The sequence below is a fragment of the Triturus cristatus genome, chromosome 7, assembly GCF_964204655.1.
Source record: "Triturus cristatus chromosome 7, aTriCri1.1, whole genome shotgun sequence".
Classification (NCBI taxonomy): domain Eukaryota; kingdom Metazoa; phylum Chordata; class Amphibia; order Caudata; family Salamandridae; genus Triturus; species Triturus cristatus.
Window position 1 is genome coordinate 1,555,349,818 of NC_140590.1, and position 19,741 is coordinate 1,555,369,558.

Below are 19,741 nucleotides of genomic sequence, written 5' to 3' on the forward strand. Positions count from 1 at the left end.
AACAGGATGTATAGGTGTATGAGTACATATGATAAGTGAGTACATGTATGAGTGACTGTATTGGACTGTTGGTGAATGAGTGGATGTGTATGTGGATCTTAGAATTACTGAAGAGGTTGTTGTAACTGTTATTGGTATGTCCATTCTTATGTAAATTTTAGTCTCTATTTTTGAATGTGTGTATCAAAGGTTTTATTAGGGGAAGAGGAGGTCTGCCACTCTATCACAAGGATGATGTCATCAGTGAGGTCATCAGTGATGTCATTTGAGATGTCATCAGTGATGTCATGAGTGATGTCACTGACCATGTCATGAGTGATGTAATATGTGACGTCATCAGCAGTGCATTGCGGGCGCGCGAGTTATAGTTAGCTGAACTAACTATAACGGGGGAATTTCATTGGTTTTTTACGAGTAAAATGTCCAGCTAACTATAACATGTGTGAAACCTATGGTTTTTTCACTGAATTTCTAAGGTTTTTTAAATGCTAATTCCTAACTATAACGTGTGTGAAACCTATGGTTTTTTCACTGAATTTCTAAGGTTTTTTAAATGCTAATTCCTAACTATAACGTGTGTGAAACCCATGGTTTTTTCAGTGAATTTGCAAGGTTTTTTAAATGCTAATTGTTTTTTTTTTCTTCTATTTTTTTTAACATATTTTATTTTAATTTTCTTACCTTTTATAAAGACTATGGTTAAATTTTTAAAATTCTTTAATATGTTTTTTTTTAATATATTTTTTAAAATAAACATGTAAAATTTATTTGCAGTACATTTTTTTTTTTTTTAAATTATTTTTTTAGTACGCGTACCGTAAGCTCACGGTAAGCGTACGGTTTACGCAACGCCCGTAATTTTTCTACGCTGCTTGCGTATAGTTACGCAATTTGCGTAGCCGCCAGTACTCCGCGTGGGACGCGTGCGCGCGTACGCTACACGCGCACGTTACGCGGAAGTGTCGGGTAGTGACTGTTATGCGCATGCGTGCAAGCGCGTGTCTTTTTTACGCGCATGCGCACTTTTGCCGTAAGCGTACCGTAAGCGTACGGTAGGTCATGTGATCATGAAACACAACTTTTGATTGGTTGAAACTACTTTCAGTTCTAGAACTCTCCTACACCACACCCATTCCCCTCATTTCTGCTTGTGATCCCTTAGGAGAAGGAGCTGGGTTGTCTTTGTGATACGATGGCAGAACAGCAGAGCTCTTCTGAGAGTGAGGCTAGCACTAGCAGCACTACCTTGAGGCAGAGAGCGAGGAAACAAAAGCCCTCTTATGTATGGGATTATTTTACTTTTCCTGAAGGCCAGCAAAAGGTAAATGCACCTTTAGCAACTTGTAAGCTGTGTAAGCGTGTACTTTTAAGAGGTAATCCTGACAAGAAGTATTCCTTTGGGAATCATACCATGAAGAGACACCTCAAGGATGTACACAGAAGGACACATGCTCGACTTTTTGGAGGTAACTCTTCAGAAAGTCAACCAAGCACATCCACAGCAGCTCAGCCTGGACCATCATCTGCAGGGCTGACTCCTTCTTCTGCAGGTCAGGTGAGCCCTTCATCTGTGGGGGGAGCATCTCCTTTTGCTGGCCCTCTGGAAATGAACCCTCGATTTCGAAGGGTTGATATTCGATGCGCCTTTTGTCAAGATCTAATTTGCCATAGGGAGACCAGTGTTTCCCTAGTGAACAACAAAATAGATCAGCACATTTGTCGCTTTGAATAATTTTCCCATTCTTTCTTTCCTCTGTCCTTGCATGAACACAACGGTTCTTTTAAGAGCCAACCTTATCTTTCATCTTTTTTTTACATATGTTTTTAAAAACTTTTTTTTTTTTTTACCGTACGCGTACGGTGCGCGTACTTTATTTTTTGTTTTTTAAAAAAACACTAAAAATCAATTATCACATTACAAGGTCCTTGAGAGACTACAATTATTATTATTGACTTACCATACCCACTCAAAAAAATATTTATTCATTTGTTTTTTTAAAAAATAGCTTTAAAAATGGTTCTAGTTTTCGAAATTTTTCTATATCAATCTGAAAAAAAAGTAAAAAAAAAAGTATTAATATTTTTAAAACATTTTATAATACAGTACACATATTTACATATTTTTCAAAAAATATTTTTGCCTTATTTTTGCTGTTTTCAGAATATATTGCCTTAGTGATGCTGAATGTATTTGCATTACAGACTGAAACCTGAAAACCCCACTCGCTTGTAAATACTGTGCATGATTATACATGGCAAGCAGATGGGTGTGTGCTAAGAGTCTGCTTCTTCCCCCAAAAAATCGCTCCCCCTTTTTCCTACTAATGCAACTGTGAAATCACCAGAAAAAAACGCAATAAATCTCTGCCTGTAATTCCTATTTCCACACAGAGTCATGTTTTCACATTAGTCCCAAAACGAAATTTCTTTGCCAATTTGAATGCACACTTACTGCTCTTTTTTTTTGGCAAGTGAAAATCACTTTTACAGACTGACACATTATGAAACCACTTTTTTGATTTTTTTGAAAAGCCCATGTCCAAACTGCTTTTTCAGACCACCACCATGTGTAACCTGGGTGGCTGCCTACATTCCAGCAAGGGCAACCAGCCTTAGTGATGCTGAATGTATTTGCATTACAGACTGAAACCTGAAAACCCCACTCGCTTGTAAATACTGTGCATGATTATACATGGCAAGCAGATGGGTGTGTGCTAAGAGTCTGCTTCTTCCCCAAAAAAATCACTCCCCCTTTTTCCTACTAATGCAACTGTGAAATCACCAGAAAAAAACGCAATAAATCTCTGCCTGTAATTCCTATTTCCACACAGAGTCATGTTTTCACATTAGTCCCAAAACGAAATTTCTTTGCCAATTTGAATGCACACTTACTGCTCTTTTTTTTTGGCAAGTGAAAATCACTTTTACAGACTGACACATTATGAAACCACTATTTGATTTTTTTAAAAAGCCCATGTCCAAACTGCTTTTTCAGACCACCACCATGTGTAACCTGGGTGGCTGCCTACATTCCAGCAAGGGCAACCAGCCTTAGTGATGCTGAATGTATTTGCATTACAGACTGAAACCTGAAAACCCCACTCGCTTGTAAATACTGTGCATGATTATACATGGCAAGCAGATGGGTGTGTGCTAAGAGTCTGCTTCTTCCCCCAAAAAATCGCTCCCCCTTTTTCCTACTAATGCAACTGTGAAATCACCAGAAAAAAACGCAATAAATCTCTGCCTGTAATTCCTATTTCCACACAGAGTCATGTTTTCACATTAGTCCCAAAACGAAATTTCTTTGCCAATTTGAATGCACACTTACTGCTCTTTTTTTTTGGCAAGTGAAAATCACTTTTACAGACTGACACATTATGAAACCACTTTTTTGATTTTTTTAAATGCACATGTCCAAACTGCTTTTTCAGACCACCACCATGTGTAACCTGGGTGGCTGCCTACATTCCAGCAAGGGCAACCAGCCTTAGTGATGCTGAATGTATTTGCATTACAGACTGAAACCTGAAAACCCCACTCGCTTGTAAATACTGTGCATGATTATACATGGCAAGCAGATGGGTGTGTGCTAAGAGTCTGCTTCTTCCCCCAACAAATCGCTCCCCCTTTTTCCTACTAATGCAACTGTGAAATCACCAGAAAAAAACGCAATAAATCTCTGCCTGTAATTCCTATTTCCACACAGAGTCATGTTTTCACATTAGTCCCAAAACGAAATTTCTTTGCCAATTTAAATGCACACTTACTGCTCTTTTTTTTTGGCAAGTGAAAATCACTTTTACAGACTGACACATTATGAAACCACTTTTTTGATTTTTTTAAATGCACATGTCCAAACTGCTTTTTCAGACCACCAGCATGTGTAACCTGGGTGGCTGCCTACATTCCAGCAAGGGCAACCAGCCTTAGTGATGCTGAATGTATTTGCATTACAGACTGAAACCTGAAAACCCCACTCGCTTGTAAATACTGTGCATGATTATACATGGCAAGCAGATGGGTGTGTGCTAAGAGTCTGCTTCTTCCCCCAAAAAATCGCTCCCCCTTTTTCCTACTAATGCAACTGTGAAATCACCAGAAAAAAACGCAATAAATCTCTGCCTGTAATTCCTATTTCCACACAGAGTCATGTTTTCACATTAGTCCCAAAACGAAATTTCTTTGCCAATTTAAATGCACACTTACTGCTCTTTTTTTTTGGCAAGTGAAAATCACTTTTACAGACTGACACATTATGAAACCACTTTTTTGATTTTTTTAAATGCACATGTCCAAACTGCTTTTTCAGACCACCACCATGTGTAACCTGGGTGGCTGCCTACATTCCAGCAAGGGCAACCAGCCTTAGTGATGCTGAATGTATTTGCATTACTGAGTCCAACCTCAAACCCTTAAACTATTCTTTTTTTTTCCAGTACACCTTAATTTATCGTGAAAACATAGTCCATATTATTTTACATGTTCCTCACATTTAAATTTCTCCCAAAACAGAAAATGATAAACGCAACTTCAACAAAAAGAATTTCCATTTCTATTATTCATTTCTTAATTTACCATATACATCTCCTCTCAAACTCTAACCTCACCTTTAAAATTAGTTAGTTGTGAAAGAAATGTGGCACTCAAACAGCAGATTATCAGAGCCAGGATCTCTGTTCTGTTCAACTCTCTCCTCTCAGCAGAACCAGATAATGGCAAACTTTCCCTCTATTTTTCCACACATATACATGTAAGTTTCAAATCTCAGTGCTTCCCCCTTTTTTTCAAATGTAATCACACATTTCTATTGGTTAAAAACCAACCCTTTTCCAAAAGTACCCTGCCCCCAACTTGACTTCTGCCTAGTACCCTTCCCCCAACTTGACTTCTGCCTGCTACCATAGCAACAGCTCATGGAACACTGCTGTGTGGAGTTAGGTCAGAAGTTCGCCACACAATGTTTCAATTCCACAGAGCAAGAGTGCTTGACTTTTCAAACCTAACAGCAAATCCATAGTACTGTTCTTTGGTAACACATGTTTTTGTACCAATACAAAACATGCTTCTATTAATTTACACATACAGCCTAGTTTTTATTCTAGAATGGTATGAAACAGCCAATCAGTTCTTTTTGTTTTGAAAAAAATATGTATGCCTCCATTTCCAAACTGTCTTTCTTTTCATATTGCCATTCTACTGAAAGACACCTCCTGAGTGCATCCAGTTCTCCTTTGAAGATGTTCACAGTGTGGATTGTAGGGCACAGCTATGTCTTCTGGAGTGAAAAGTTTGCAGAGAAAACAGATATGGTGAGAGACCTTGCTTTGCCAAATGTAGACATTAAATGGATTGGTCAGAGAGGGTTAAAGTGGCACCAATTGATGCCATTGGTGAAATCCTTCATGCAAATCCAACACCCTGACCTCATAATAGTGCACTGTGGTGGCAATGACCTAGGCACTTTGACTGGGGTAGGTCTGGAAATGCTTATGAAGGACACCTTTGCACAACTGTTTTCACTTTTCCCTAAAACTGCCTTTGTGTTTTCCAACATATGCCAAAGGCAAAAATGGAACTGGTCCAATCATTTCTGTCCGCAGATTGACAAAGCAAGAAAGCACGTCAACAAATCTGTTTCTGCTTTCCTCCGTGACTATGGTATGGGTGCCATTTACCACAACAACTTGCGTTATGACATGCAAGACATTTATAGAGGAGATGGTGTGCACTTCAATGATGAAGGGAACAGAGTCTTCCTCTTGAGCCTTAGACTCTGCATCGGTACTTACTTGTAGGTACCACTAAAAAATCATTTCATAAACACAACGGCTCTTTTTAGAGCCCCCTAATATCTAAACACTTAAATCTGAATTTCATTTATTTTTTTTTATTTTTTTTTCTACCGTACGCTTACCGTAAGCTTACCGTACGCGTACCCCGTGATTTTTTTAAAAATCAATAAATGTTTTCTTTGTACTTTACAGTCCTTCTTTGACCCCCTCACAAATGTAAGGGGGTCTGTAACTCTCCTCATTGCCCCCTTTTCTTGTTTTCACTCTTTTTTTTCTGAGTGAAACACACAAAATGGCGGCCGCCGCTTCCTGGTTTCGGCCGATTCGAATGTTTACTAAGATCTAACAGCCAATCAGAATCGCGCTCGCGCACGCCACCGTACGCGTACCGTAAGCTTACGGTAAGCGTACCGTAAGCGGGCTCAGATATATATATTGATTTAAAGGCTATTTTCTCAGAATCTACTGAACAGATTTACACCAAACCTACAAAAGGCACTTCCTTGACATAGGGACTACCTCTCTGCCAAATTTCTAGTAATTCTGTTCAGCCGTTCGGGCTGTAGCTCGTTCTAAAGGTCCTATGGAAAAATGCATGGGAAAAACGCGTTTTGGGACCCCCCTTTTATCTCAGCCCCCGCTTGACGAATCCCCCCGAGACTTTCAGGGTAGGAGCGGAGCATAGCGCCCCACCTATTTTGAGAAATTCGCGAGGATTCGTCGACCGGCGCCAAAGTTATTCAAAATAGAATGTTGCGGATTTCCTATGGAAAAGGGGTCCTAACTATAACTACCTACTGGCGACCGCCAGTAGGTAATATATATACACACACACACATATATATATATATATATATATATATATATAATATATATATATATATATATATATATATATATATATATATATATATATATATATATATATATAGAGAGAGAGAGAGATAATTATAGTTATGTCAGCTTTCCATAGATAGATAATTTTTCTAGTCAGCTAAGAACTTTGGCCCCGTATGATGAAGCTTCACGATACTTTCCAAATGAGTAGGTAATCTACCTCAGCTCCTTCTTGGAAAGTATCGGGGAGATTTGTCAAGCCAGGGCCGAGATAAAAGGGGGGATCCAAAACACAAAGTCCCTAAGCATTTTCCATAGACTTCTTTAGACAAAAACTTCCAAACAGAATTACACCAAATTCTACAGTAAACTAGATCTTGGTCCGCAGATTGTGCTATTTGTGATTTAGTGTAAACCCGTTGAGTAGTTTTTGAGATATTAATTGTAAAAAAATAACTGTATATTTTAGGAATTGCGTTCACAAGAGTCTCAGAGAACCTCGCAGGAGTGCCAATTTAGAAATAGAGTGTTCTGATTGGCCCAGGACGCTTTTTTTCCTTGAGTCATCTTACTCCAATAGAGGCAGACTCCCACAAGAGGGAGCTCTCTGATTGGCAGCCAGCAAAATGACCTTTACAAGCAAGACTCTGGGACTTAGTACCCGGTCCTGAAGTTGTTAAAAAAAATAGGTATATGGTGGCAGGGTAGGGCTACCCTGGCCCCTTGGGGACCCAGAGAGAACCCCCTCCTGGGGGCCAGAAAAGAAGAAAAAGGCAAAAAACAAAGTGATCTTGCAAGACTCTTGCGTGTTTGCAAAAACAAATGGCAGTTGTGGCTCATTTACTCCTTATAAGACCTGGGCAGCTTACCCTCAGAGCCCAAAAATATTGTTAGGGAGAGGTGGCCATGCGGCCTCCTCTGCGAGCCATGTGAGTCCCCGGGAGCCTACACCTTGGGCCAATTCTGTTAAAGGAGGGGGGTAGTCATTCGGCCCACATCCCTCAGCCATTAAGGGCCCTAGGGACCCCTTATATGTGTGTGTGTGTGTGTGTGTGTAGATATATATATATATATATACCACTGGGTAGTTGTAATTAGGGTTGTGTTTCCATAGGGAAAGTATTTTTTGTTTTCCTAATAAATGTGGCTCCTTTTCATCAATCTTCACAAAACTTTCCAAAATAAATGTGATTCCACCTCAGCTCCTTCCTGGAAAGTTTTAGGTGATCCATCAAGAAGGGGGCCGAGAAAAAGATGGGATCCTTTTTCCACAGGAAAATTAGACACAGCTACAGGCCAAACATCAGAACGGAACTGCACCAAATTGTGCAGAAAGCTAGAGCTTGGTCCAAAAAGCAATCTTTTGTGATTTGGTTGAAATCCATTCAGTATTTTTTGAGAAATTATTGCTCAAGGATCCAAGGCAGAACTGCAAGCTCAACCACACGTTGTGATTGGCTGGTCACAACCTGAAAGAAAAGTTGTGACCGCTATCTTAGGACTAGGGGACTTGTTCCCTGAGTCCTACAAAATAGGATATAAGGGTGAGTGGTAGGGGCACCCTGACCCCTTAGGATTTGTGGGGATGGGATGCCAAAGGGAGCCCTCTGGGGTCAAATGAAAAAAATATTTCTGTGGGTTCCTTGGAGCCACCACCATGCGCATCTCAGCACCCCTTGGGCTTCATGGTGGATCCATGAATCCGAAGCGAATCCCTGTGTCACTCTGAGTGTCACAGTCAAAAGGCAGATCCCCGGAATCTTCCAAAAATAAAAAGGGGTGAGGCACCTGCTGGGGGTTTAACACACGTCCTGGTGTTCGACTGGTGTTGTCAGATTTGCAATACACTAGCCAGCCTAATAATGCAGTATCTAGGTTTCAGCATGCCATGTTTGTGCAAATCTGTTCAAGTGAAATAAAGTTAAGGGGTGAAAAAGTGTAAACGTTTGGTCAGGAGACACGTATGTCCAGGATTGAAGAAGCTCCCTTGTACCAGCACACACCTCACGGCACAAGTATATATCACATGCGGCATATATTTGTGAGGTCGCAAGGTCAAACAACATCAGATGCATCATCTGTGCCCGCTAAAACCAGTATATAGTCTCTGAAAGGCCCCATACATGCCTTGTGGGCTGCATAAATTTAATTTTGCAGTAAATGGATGCATTGAAATAGATGTACGTTTGAGCTGTATCTATCTGTTCAATATCTCACTGACTTTTTTTTTAAAATGTGGCAGATCACAGAAACCAATCGGAAGTAAACAAGCCTTAGGTATTTTCCCAAAAATTTAAACCATTGACATCTGAGTGGGAGTTTGTTCCACATGATGGTCGTTGCATCTGAAAGAAAGCTCTCTACCACTGGATTGATGCACCAACATTATTTTTTCCTAATTTGTGAAACTGTTTCTGAATCACAACAGAGACTGAGGGGTAGATTTACAAACATTTTGGGTGGTGTTTGTTTCACAAAAGTGACAAAAACCAGAGCAAATTTGTTTTTTTATTTACTTTCCAGCGCAAAAGCACTGCTTTGCGTTACATAGCGTCAAGGGTGCGTTACATTTGTGCATGGGCATTCCCATGCAACCACCCATGCTTTTTGATGCAAAAACCCTTATGCAGATTTACAAACATTTTGCACTGGGTTAGCCTCGCAAAAGTGACGCTAACCAGCACAAAATGTTTTTTCCTAATTTACTTTCCAGTGCAAAACCTGTTTTGTGCTGGAAAGTACCCTGAAAGCAACCCAAAGCTGCGCAAAGCACTGCTTTGTATTACTTAGCACCAAAGGGTGGTTAATTGGGCTTTCCCATGAAACCACCCATGCTTTTTGATGCACAACCCTATTTACAAGCACTAGTAGACAGGGTTTACCACCAAAACTTACCACCATTTGAAAGGAGGTGTTAAAAGGAGAAATGTTGTTTTGTTTCTCCTTTCTTGTCTGACTTTGCATGTGTGCTGCACTGTGCAACACACATACACAGTAGGAAAAGTTTTAAAGTGTGTCTAGGCATAGTACTTTAGACTGGAAGAGTACCCTTCCAGTACAAAACCTGTAATAGACTCAAGCAGACACCCTTGCACTATGGCGCAAAGGTGTGTGCCTGGCGTATGGCAGCTAAAATCTGCGCCGGTGCTAGGGAGAGGTAAGGAGAGATCCATATCTTGGTGGTTATGGAACTGTCCTTCTCCCTCCATGTCCCGCAATGCAGCACAGCATTTTGGCTAGTGCACTGTGTTCCGTGACTGTTTTGAAATTCTGGGCCCCTATCTACTAACAATATAATGCCATTTGAAAGGAGGCATAAAAAGGAGAAATGTTTTCATATCTCCTTTCTTTTCTGATTTTGCATGTATGCTAGACTCTACAGCAAACATAAAAGGTAGGAAGGGTTTTCAAACTGGTCTAAGCATTGTATTATGTACTGAAAGGGAACCCTTGCAGTACAAACCTATGCTAGACTCACGCACACACCCTTTTACTATGGTGCTAAGTATGTGGCACTCAGCATCAAAATTCTGCACTGGCGCCAGGGAAAGGAGAGTGCCAGATCTCTGTAGACATGGCACTCTCGTGCTCTCTTCCTCACACAACACAGTGCAGCATTTTTGGCAGCTGCGCTGCATTGCGTGACACTTTTATAAATCTGGCCTAGAGTGTGCAGCCCATAGGGAAGTATGGTCCTCTGTGGTGTGTGGTTATTTCCTGTCAAGCGTTAACAGACAGCTGCTGGGAGTCAGGTGAATGTGTAGTTTTGATGGAAGGGTTTCAGGGAACATGTCCTGGGAGGGTGTATTTGCGCACCTGGAAGAAGTAGACAGGTCTGGTTTGTTGTGCAGTCTGTGTGGATGCCAGCTGGACAACAAATGCTGATCAGTTACATGGCAATACATCCCATTTTTTTTATGCTTGGAGATTTATTACATAAATCTGGATTTAGGGGAGAGAGGGAATTTGTGACAATGATTCTAATAAGGGAACACAAATAACATGCTGTGGAAACAGATGAGGGAGAGATAAATTAAATAGACATGATGTGCCAGTGCGCACTGCCACTATTGTTGTTGGAAATCATTCACTTGGCTGTTGGTAGTCTGGCTTTGTCTCAGCCAGAGCTGTTTTAAACAACAACAGCTGTTTGAAGCAACTTTGATGCTTGTTATGGTTTTGGAAGAGGAGGGCTGTTTTGTGATACTGTTTAATGATAATATTTAATTTCTATAAGGCAAGGGTTGCTCATGTTGTGCTTCCTGCTGGTGTTTAATGAGAATAATTAAGCACCCTTCTCATTTATTGGTCATACTGATTCTCCAACATCCGACTGTGGTTTTGTTCACTGTTGTTTTCATGGCGTGTCTCTGATTCTCTCTATCATCTACTCCTGTTGTGTTGAAGAGCCATTCGTTACCTTTTTGTACACGGTATTTGTTATCTCGTTCCTGAGGGCCTCTCATTTTGGAGAACCTGAGATCTGTTATTCTACCTGTTCTCTAAGATCATTTTTGGGGATCCCTTTCCTGGTGGTTTCTCCTCTTATGGAAGACCTTTCTATCAGCCCCACATATTGTATCCAACTTGAATAAATCTACTTAAAACTACATTCTGGATGTGGACTTGGTTACTACAGTAATTTTAGCATATTCTGTATCTCCCAATAGCTTCCTGCCCTTCTATGCTCTCCACTTCAACACAAATAAAGAAAGGCCTAATTTCCGTCTTCCAGAAAGTTACTAGGATCTTTTTCAAAATGTACAAAAGATTAATTTGAAGTATGATGGATTATCCAAGGAGAGAATATTTATATATACATACTTGACTGAATATCCCATTGTATAGGTGTTTAATAGTGTATAGTGTCATCATTGACTCAACCTTAGTTTTCCTAACATTTATGGAACATCAAGCTTCAATGTGTATTACAGAAACAGTACACATAACAGTCACATTTTGCTATCTTTTTGCAGAATGACCCCAGTAAAATTCCAAAGCTCCTTTTCCAGCAGCATGGCATCCATGGGGGCCACCTTCAGAATGTTAGAGCGCTAGTTCTTCATGAGGACTCTGTAACCTTTTTTATGGGGTGTGCAAGCAAGACCAGGGTTGTGGCTGTAAAGAGGAATATCTTAGCTATAGACTATGATTCTCCCTGGTACAGATTGACCAGCAAAGACCCAATCTATGTGCAGCAGTATGGCACAGAGCAACCATTTATATGTAATATTGTGTGTTTGCTCAGATATAATAAGGTTAATTCTGGACCTTGGGTGGAAGGCGAGGGGGGCATGTTTTGTAATTTGTATTGATGAACTGGAGGATGTCAGATCTAATTTAGGGGTGGCCGAAACATCTGTAATACAGTGTGCAGTAATCACAACGAATTACCTAAGAATTCCGCAGGATTCTGCATAATTACGCTAGAAGAGCAATCATGCATTTAGCACAATATCTTGGCAAACAAATGCGTCCAAAATAGGCGTAAAAATGCATTTTGCGCTAATAAATGGGGCTGAATGCAACAGAACATGGATAGAAAGCATGAGCAGCTGCTCACACTCGCTAAATGTGCTCTTGGGTAGGATATTTCCCTGACTTACTCACGTCATTTAGCACTATTTAGCACTATTATCTTAGTGCAAAATGCACACAGGAATCCAGAATAGATACTAAATGTGGCAGAACATGAATAGAGGGCGTGAGCGGCTGCTTGCGCTTGCTTTATGTGCTCTCGCTGTAGGATTTTTTTCCCCAAAATACAGGTAATTACGTGAGCAGGAGTGATTGCGTCATTATCAGTAATTCTGCATCAAAGAGTAGCGTGGAATTACTGAAATTACTGGTTACTCCAGCATAAGTGAAGTTCCATTGCTCTGGTGAAATGCACACAAACCTTTTTACAAAGTGTTGTGTTTTGAGAATTCTGCCTTAAGAGTGCACAGTGTGAAGATGTAAATTGACCTTGGTCTTCTCATTCTGGATGCTATTCTAGAGATGCTCTGGCTCTCCCTTCTAAAGTGAATGAAGTCATGAGATTTTGTCTGGTTGTTTGTGGTTCCCTCTTATTCCAGCCAATAGCTGTGTTACCGGTGCTTCCATATGATTACCCTATCTTTGTCTCTGGCCACATTCACTGTCTGGTAGCTGACAGTGGTTCCACTGGCTGCAGGGTTGTTTTGTGCCGTTTGGTGTCCTTGCTTCCTGTTGTTGGGGAAGTTAATTATTGTAATGCATTTTAACAAATAGATCATCAGACTCAAAGCCACTTGAACTAATACTTGGTTGGGTTTATTGCGTTGGCGGTCTAGTTGCTCCTTTGCTCTGGGGCTTCCAGGTTTAGTACAATTTAGATAATCAACTGGAATGGATGTAAAATTTCCATGTGGATAAAGAACAGCTTATTTCTATTGTCCCAGACCAAAACCCTGGTCTGGGTTCACTTTTCAGAAATACAAAAATGCCAACCAGTCTGCCACGACATGGCAACCTAGCTGGCACTTACATTTTCAGCCATCTTGTCGAGATCACTTTGGCATAAATTCTCAACCAGAGCATAAGGAAGCTCTGAATTTGGTAGGCGGGTTGCTGCAGGGTGGCTGAGGTGGGAACATCATATCTCCAGTTGCTCAGGGTTGCTAAACAAAGCCCCCACTTAGTCTCCTACGTGCACTTACTGACCAAGAGTGTGAGGGGTAAAGGCAGGAGATGAAGTTCTCTCACCTCGGGTCCATAAAAGAAATTCTTAAAAGTCATTACATACTCCTTTAATGGAGCCACCAGAGATCCATAAATGTCCAGGGTGTCTCTGTGCAGATACTGAATGTGGACCCTACACAACCGTCATTATTAGCCTGCTTCTGGAAAAAAGTAAGCTATTTCCTCACTCGCAAATGATGGTCTGGTTGTGGTGCTGATGCAAAGCTCCGGTCAAATCACTTTTTTCTGAGGTGCAAGCTTCAGTAACATGAAATATGAGGACAGAGATTCCCTCTCATCACTCCACTGAAAAGTCAGGGTCCTCTTTTGAATATGCATCTTCATAAGGGCAAGTACAGACTTTGTACAATATGACCAGCCTTCCACCAGATGTGCAGATTCAATACCCGGACCCGTGGGTATTTGGTTGCATGACAGATGCTTCGAGCTGCATTTACAGACAATCTCATTTAGTTTATTCTACAATAGCATTTTAAGCTTTGTGATCTTTGATACTCAGTGTATGTTTTGACCAGGATGAATCACTGTTGGGTTCCAGTACACCTTCTTTCATTGTGTCAAAAATCTCCATAAGATGTTCATTCATTTTCCCTAAAGCGTATACTCTTTTCAGGTTGGTAGTGATGTGGAAGCACTGGTAGGTCATATAGTCTACTTGAGAAGGCATTAAAAGGAACAAATAGGGATGTGTATTTTATTTATGTCTGAGATTTGTTCATGTATATACTGTGGTGGTCCTCTTGGCTTGGTTGTTGTCTTCACTGTGTTTGCACTTTTCTGCTTTCTGTTGTCAGTTCATTGGACATGTATTGTGCACCCTTTCATTTACTAGGGCTCTTTGCATAGGATTCTGGATCTCAACTTTGCGAGCAAGAAACCGCTGATAGTTGTTCATCCACATCTCACCTATAAATATTTGAAACTAAGCACATTTTACACTTGTCTCCTTCTGACATGATCCTCTTCTGTTCTACACCAGCCCCTGAACTTCGAGGCAAAGAAAGTGCACACAGTGGTGGTGGAAGCACTGAACAAGTTTGTGGACCCGAGGTTTGTGGATCTTGGCACCTTTCGGGATCAGACGATTGTTATGGTGAGCGTGACCGATGTGGACGAACCACCCGAATTCCAGGCTCCAGGTCAAGTCATGGAGGTTCAAGAGGATGCCCGGGTGGGAACTGTGGTCGGAGTCATCACTGCTTTGGATCCAGATGCTGCAAACAACCCAGTGCGGTAAGACACCTTTCTTTCCCTTTTGGTTTTTGAGTTTACTGCCTTCATGAGATTGTCTTCCTCTGACCCACAACATTTTGGTCTTATGACAATAAAGTAAATATATTCTGAAAAAGCAATGATGAATGGTGCCACAAATAGCAGCACAATAGTATTTGAAGAAGGGAAGAAGTGCAAACACCTTTATTGACTTAACCATGCTCTATATTCTACATCAATCAATCAATATTCATATAAAGCACGACTACTCACCCGTGAGGGACTCAAGGCAGTGGGGGGAGCGGTGCTGGGTCTGTGGTTCAGGCGAAGAGCCAGGTCTTGAGGTCCTTCCTGAAATGCGGCAGAGATGGTGATTGCCTGAGGCGCAGATGAAGGGAGCTCCAGGTCTTCGCAGTGAGGTAGGAGAAGGCAAAGTGAGGTAGAAGACAACTGCTATCTCGCACCTGTCCATGCTTGGTTCTGTGTAACCTCTCTCACTGTACTCATAGACCTACTACCACACCTTATGGTGCATAAAACCTCATTGAAATGTATTCACAACGTATACTATTCTGTCCTAACACTATTGTGTGCATGCTTTGCCCTGAATGAGTCTCTGTGCATCAAGGGTATAGTTCCAATCCTACAAAACACAACAAAGTGCAGATGGACTCAGATACTTTATCACTTATCACACTTATGTCTTACTCTCTCATCCCTCACCTCCCCACACATAGGTGTATGCACATTTATGAACACATCCACATTTATTGCACATATCTACTCATGTGTATGCTGTCTCTTCTGATTTCTTACACACTGTTAGACCTGGCATCATTGGCATGAGTCTCTCCTCCATTTTTTTCTGTTTGCCTCCTCTGTTTACGATGTTTTTGCTGGTTTATTGCTTTGGGCACTGTGCCACTGCTGATCAGTGCCACAGTGCAAGTGCTCCCTATGTTAAATTGTTACATTGATTGGTGTTACCATGATTGGCTTGGTTGACTTACTGTTCAGACCCTAGTCTAGTGCACTGCGTGTGCCAAGGGCGTGTAAGTTAACTGCTGCTGGTGGGCTTGCAGCACTGGTTGTGCCACCCACAGAAGCAGCTTGTAAAATGTGTCTCAGGCCTGCCACTGATGCGCCTGCGTGCAGTCCCTGACTGCCATGTCGACTTGGCAAGGAAACCTACTTGCCAGTCTCTAAACCTTCACTTTGCCACATTTCAGACACCTCTATGGTAGGCCCTAGGGCAGGGTGCATTGTTGGTAAAAGGTAGGTCATGCCCTGATGTGTGTGGCATGACCTAATAGTGAATTACAGCCATTTTCGTTTTTCACTATTGAAGGGCTACCTGCCTCCAATAGGCCAGACTGGGCAGACTGATTATTAACTCCATTATAATCTAACTGACTCAGGGAGTATGGTAGCAGGCCGAGTTTAGTATCCCTGAACTTAGAGTTTAATACCACATCCTTTAGGATGGATGGTTTTTAAATTCTATGTTTGAAAATAGCCCTTTTAGAAAGTGGCTATTTTCTTGTCCAACTATCCACCGGTCTCTGCTGGTTTGGTGTGTGTGTCAGGGGCTGGGTGGCTCCAGAGGTCTGAATGAGTCAGTGTGGGGTGAATGGGGCATTTACACATAGAGTGAGGGAAGAGTAGCCTGCCCTGCCTGACACAATGCTGGCTCCACCTCCTGTTGGGCGACTGATAGCCCTGCTCCTGCCAGTGACAATACTGGCTCCGCCTCCTGCTGGGCGGCTGAGGACTCTGCCCTGCTCAGTGAATAGGCCAGGTGCCTCTGCCTGGCAACACCCACAACGAACCTGAGATGGGGGGAATTTCCCTGCTTGGACAAAGGGAACAAAGGAGAAAAGAGGTATAAGAGAAGGACCCCTGAACCAAGAACTCAGATCACTTCTGACAAGGAAACCTGTACCAAGGACAAGAAGCCTGCTGATCTAAGGACTTGCCTCCCCTTTCTGCCAGAGTGCTGTTTTGCTGTGGAGGAACCTGAAAGCTGCTTCTTTATTTTTGCCAAGGAACAAGGAGAGAGGAACTTGGTGTGTACTCTCTGAACACTTGCTAGGAAATCTCCAAGGGCTGGAAGAGTGCCAGTCTCCTGTTGAAGTCACAGGGCCAAAGGACTTCAACATCTACTGAATTGCTGAATTGCTGGAAAGTGTTGTTTCCAGTACACAAGGGAAAATCTGCAGTCTCGACGCCGCCAACGCCGCCGAATCCAGCTCGACATCGTGAGTAACGGCTCCAGTGTCCCGAGCCTTCGACGCCGGCCGCCGGGCCCGATTGACGCCAGCAGCAACGCCAGTGAGCAGTGGGTATCGGCCCCGGCTCCAAGTGACCCCGTCTCGACGCCGGTATCGACGCCAGTGAGGAGTGAGTATCGGCTCCACCTCCAAGCGACCCCGTCCCGACGCCGCTGCTGATCGCATCGACTCGACGCCCTTCTCGACGCCGTGAGCGCTGCTCCGGCCCGACATCCCTCGACGCCGCTGCAGATCGACCCGACTCCGAGGCACGATCGACGCCGACCTCGACGCCGACATCTCAACGCCGTGGATCATCGTTTTTCTTCATTTCTCAAGGTACTGTACTTGTGGGGTCTGTTGCAACTCCAGGCTCGACGTAGCGCTCCTCGCGGTCGACGCCGAACCTTGGGAATATCGTAGACTCGACGTCGTGTGACTCCTGTGGAGGTCACATTGTTGCCAAAGAACTGTGTTTCAGAAGAATACTTAATTTTGTTCCTAAAGAACTATTTGCCAAGAAGAAACCTTACTTGAACTATCATTTTTCCTTCCAAAGAGTATTTATTAAGACTGTGGTATATTTTTGTCGTTATTTGGTCTTGTGCTAAACCTTATATAAAAATACTTATTTTTATAATAACTTCTGTGTCGTGTCCATCTGTAGTGTATTCACTTTATTACTGTATGTGGTCATAAATGCTTAACACACTACCTCTAAGATAAGCCTGTCTGCTCTGCCAAGCTACCAAGGGGGTAGCAGGGGTTATCTGAGTGTGTAATTCCCTTTCCCTGACTAGAGTTGGTTGGTCCCTATTTGTCAGAAGTGTATACCTCTGCCAACTAGAGACCGCCGGTTCTAACACACACACATTGTCACACTATGTGGATGACAGATCATATCTTGTAAAGGGGACATGTCATCTGACTGTCACATATAAGTTCAAAGTACCTGCACATGATCATGCTACACCACTGACTGTACAGAAGCAGCTTCCTTGCCACACTTACCACTACATGAACCCTTATGAGGGTAAGGTTAGCCAGAAGGGGTGGCTGCTAGTGTTCTTTTTGGCAGCTTTAGCCTTAGGGAAGCTCCCTTATGAACTGCACTATGTAGCATAACAATCACTCTTTAGGAAAAAGCTCATGTCTTGGCTTTTTGTTCTGGCATCATTTATTCCATCTCTCATTAGTTTCTAGTGCTGGTATACTCTTCGGAGCAGCTGTTCCGCTGTGCAACTCACGTTCACTCATTCATTCATTTGCTCATTCATTCATTCATGCAGTATGCGTCCCCTGGCATGTATTTTTCTCTCCTTACCTCGCAATGGATTGTCACCCACCCCATCTTCCCTCCACACACATCATTAAACTCCTTTTCCCACTCCACTATGTATGGTGTACTCTTATTTTCCCACTTCTCTTCCGACAGAGCGCACACTTGAGTTTCTCATGTTTCATATGTACTGCATGCCTACCTTTCCTCACTTCTTTATATACACATGGTGCCCTCCTTTATCTTTCTCCTTCCTCTAAATAATGTTGACTTCCTTCTTTTAGGTCATAGGTTTGCGAGCGGTACCTTACACTACAACAATAATACCTTACAATAATAAGAGACGAGCACAGACACAGCGCACGCCTGTACGTACAGCAGTGTGGCTAGAACATTGGGTCAAACCTAGGTAGAGGAGGCCTGGTTTACTGCCAGATTGTCATGATATCCAGGTAAAATAACATAAATATAAGTCTAAATGAAATTGACTTATCTAATCAATAGATATCCTTGAAATTTGGCCTGGATTGGTCCTCCTGGACCAGTGATGGGCACCCAGAGCTAGAGGGAGCCTGCCACATGCTCCTGCACTGCTGTTGCTTGGTAAAAAGTTGACGGATCACTGTGTGCACTGTGAGAAGGGCTACATTAAAGCATTTCGTATTTTATTATGCGGAATTACCAACATTACACCAATAAACGACGTCTTGTAATTTTACCTCCATGGCATTCTGAGAAAAATTCTATCGCCAGACCATGGGGGGCATCATTTTACCAAATTTCACCTAACTACGGAAAAGGAATTTGTGCAATGTTTCGGTACACCTCTAGTTCGTTTTCATCTCCACTTGCTCCTTTTTAACACTTTCCCTACCATTCTTTCCCTCCTTCTTTCTCCTTTTCCTTCCTTTCTCGTTTTGTCTGGGTCCAAGTTAGATGCGCATGAATCCTCGTGTGTCTGAAGTAAGTATCCTTTACCTTACTATCACTTGCGAGGCCCTCTCTGCGTTAACGATTGGCATTTACCAATGGTTGATGTGATTGGTCCTTCATCTGCCTCTACCGCCACAAACTCTATACCCCCTCTGCACAGACCCCCCCCACCCCCATCTTCCGCCATATCATTTCTGTACGCTTTATAACTTCCGCTCCGTGTCTGTTTACAGTACGCCCTCCTGGCGCGTTCCCCTTTCTTCCTCCTATCGCTCGGTACCATGTGGGTTTCTGTGCGCATAACACGCGCGCGCACACGCACTGTTAAAATATCATCTCCTATAAAGCCTCGTTTCCCCTGCCCCCGAGGCGCTGACTCCGTGAGGCTGCGGCTGCTCTCGCGCTGCTCTTGTGAAGTATGCATGGGATCTGAGGAAGCCCTTGATTTCCGCACACAGACTGGAAGGCACACGGTGTTTCTGTGCCTGCCCGTGCTTCTTTGAGGCTGAACGTTTTGCGAGGCGGCGAGTGGGGGCGATGGGTAGGAGTAGGGTGGTGTCTGGTGTGGCAGCGGCAGGGAGAGAGAGGTTACAGCAGCGTCTGAGGCGGGTAGCAGACAGTACCGTACGTAGCACGAAATGAGGAGGGGGGGGGGCGGCTGGAGAATGTAATGAGGGGCCACTGAGTCCCAT

At 42.7% G+C, this 19,741-nt stretch overlaps 1 protein-coding gene across 1 annotated transcript in view; it reads left to right on the forward strand.

Moving 5' to 3' along the window:
- The window catches only part of CDH22 (cadherin 22), a 1,590,820-nt gene that overhangs the window by 1,200,799 nt on the left and 370,280 nt on the right, over nt 1-19,741 (forward strand). Inside the window, exon 7 of the mRNA XM_085619354.1 lies at nt 14,335-14,588. Coding sequence (XP_085475480.1) covers nt 14,335-14,588 — 254 coding nt within the window. The remainder of the gene's footprint in view (nt 1-14,334; nt 14,589-19,741) is intronic.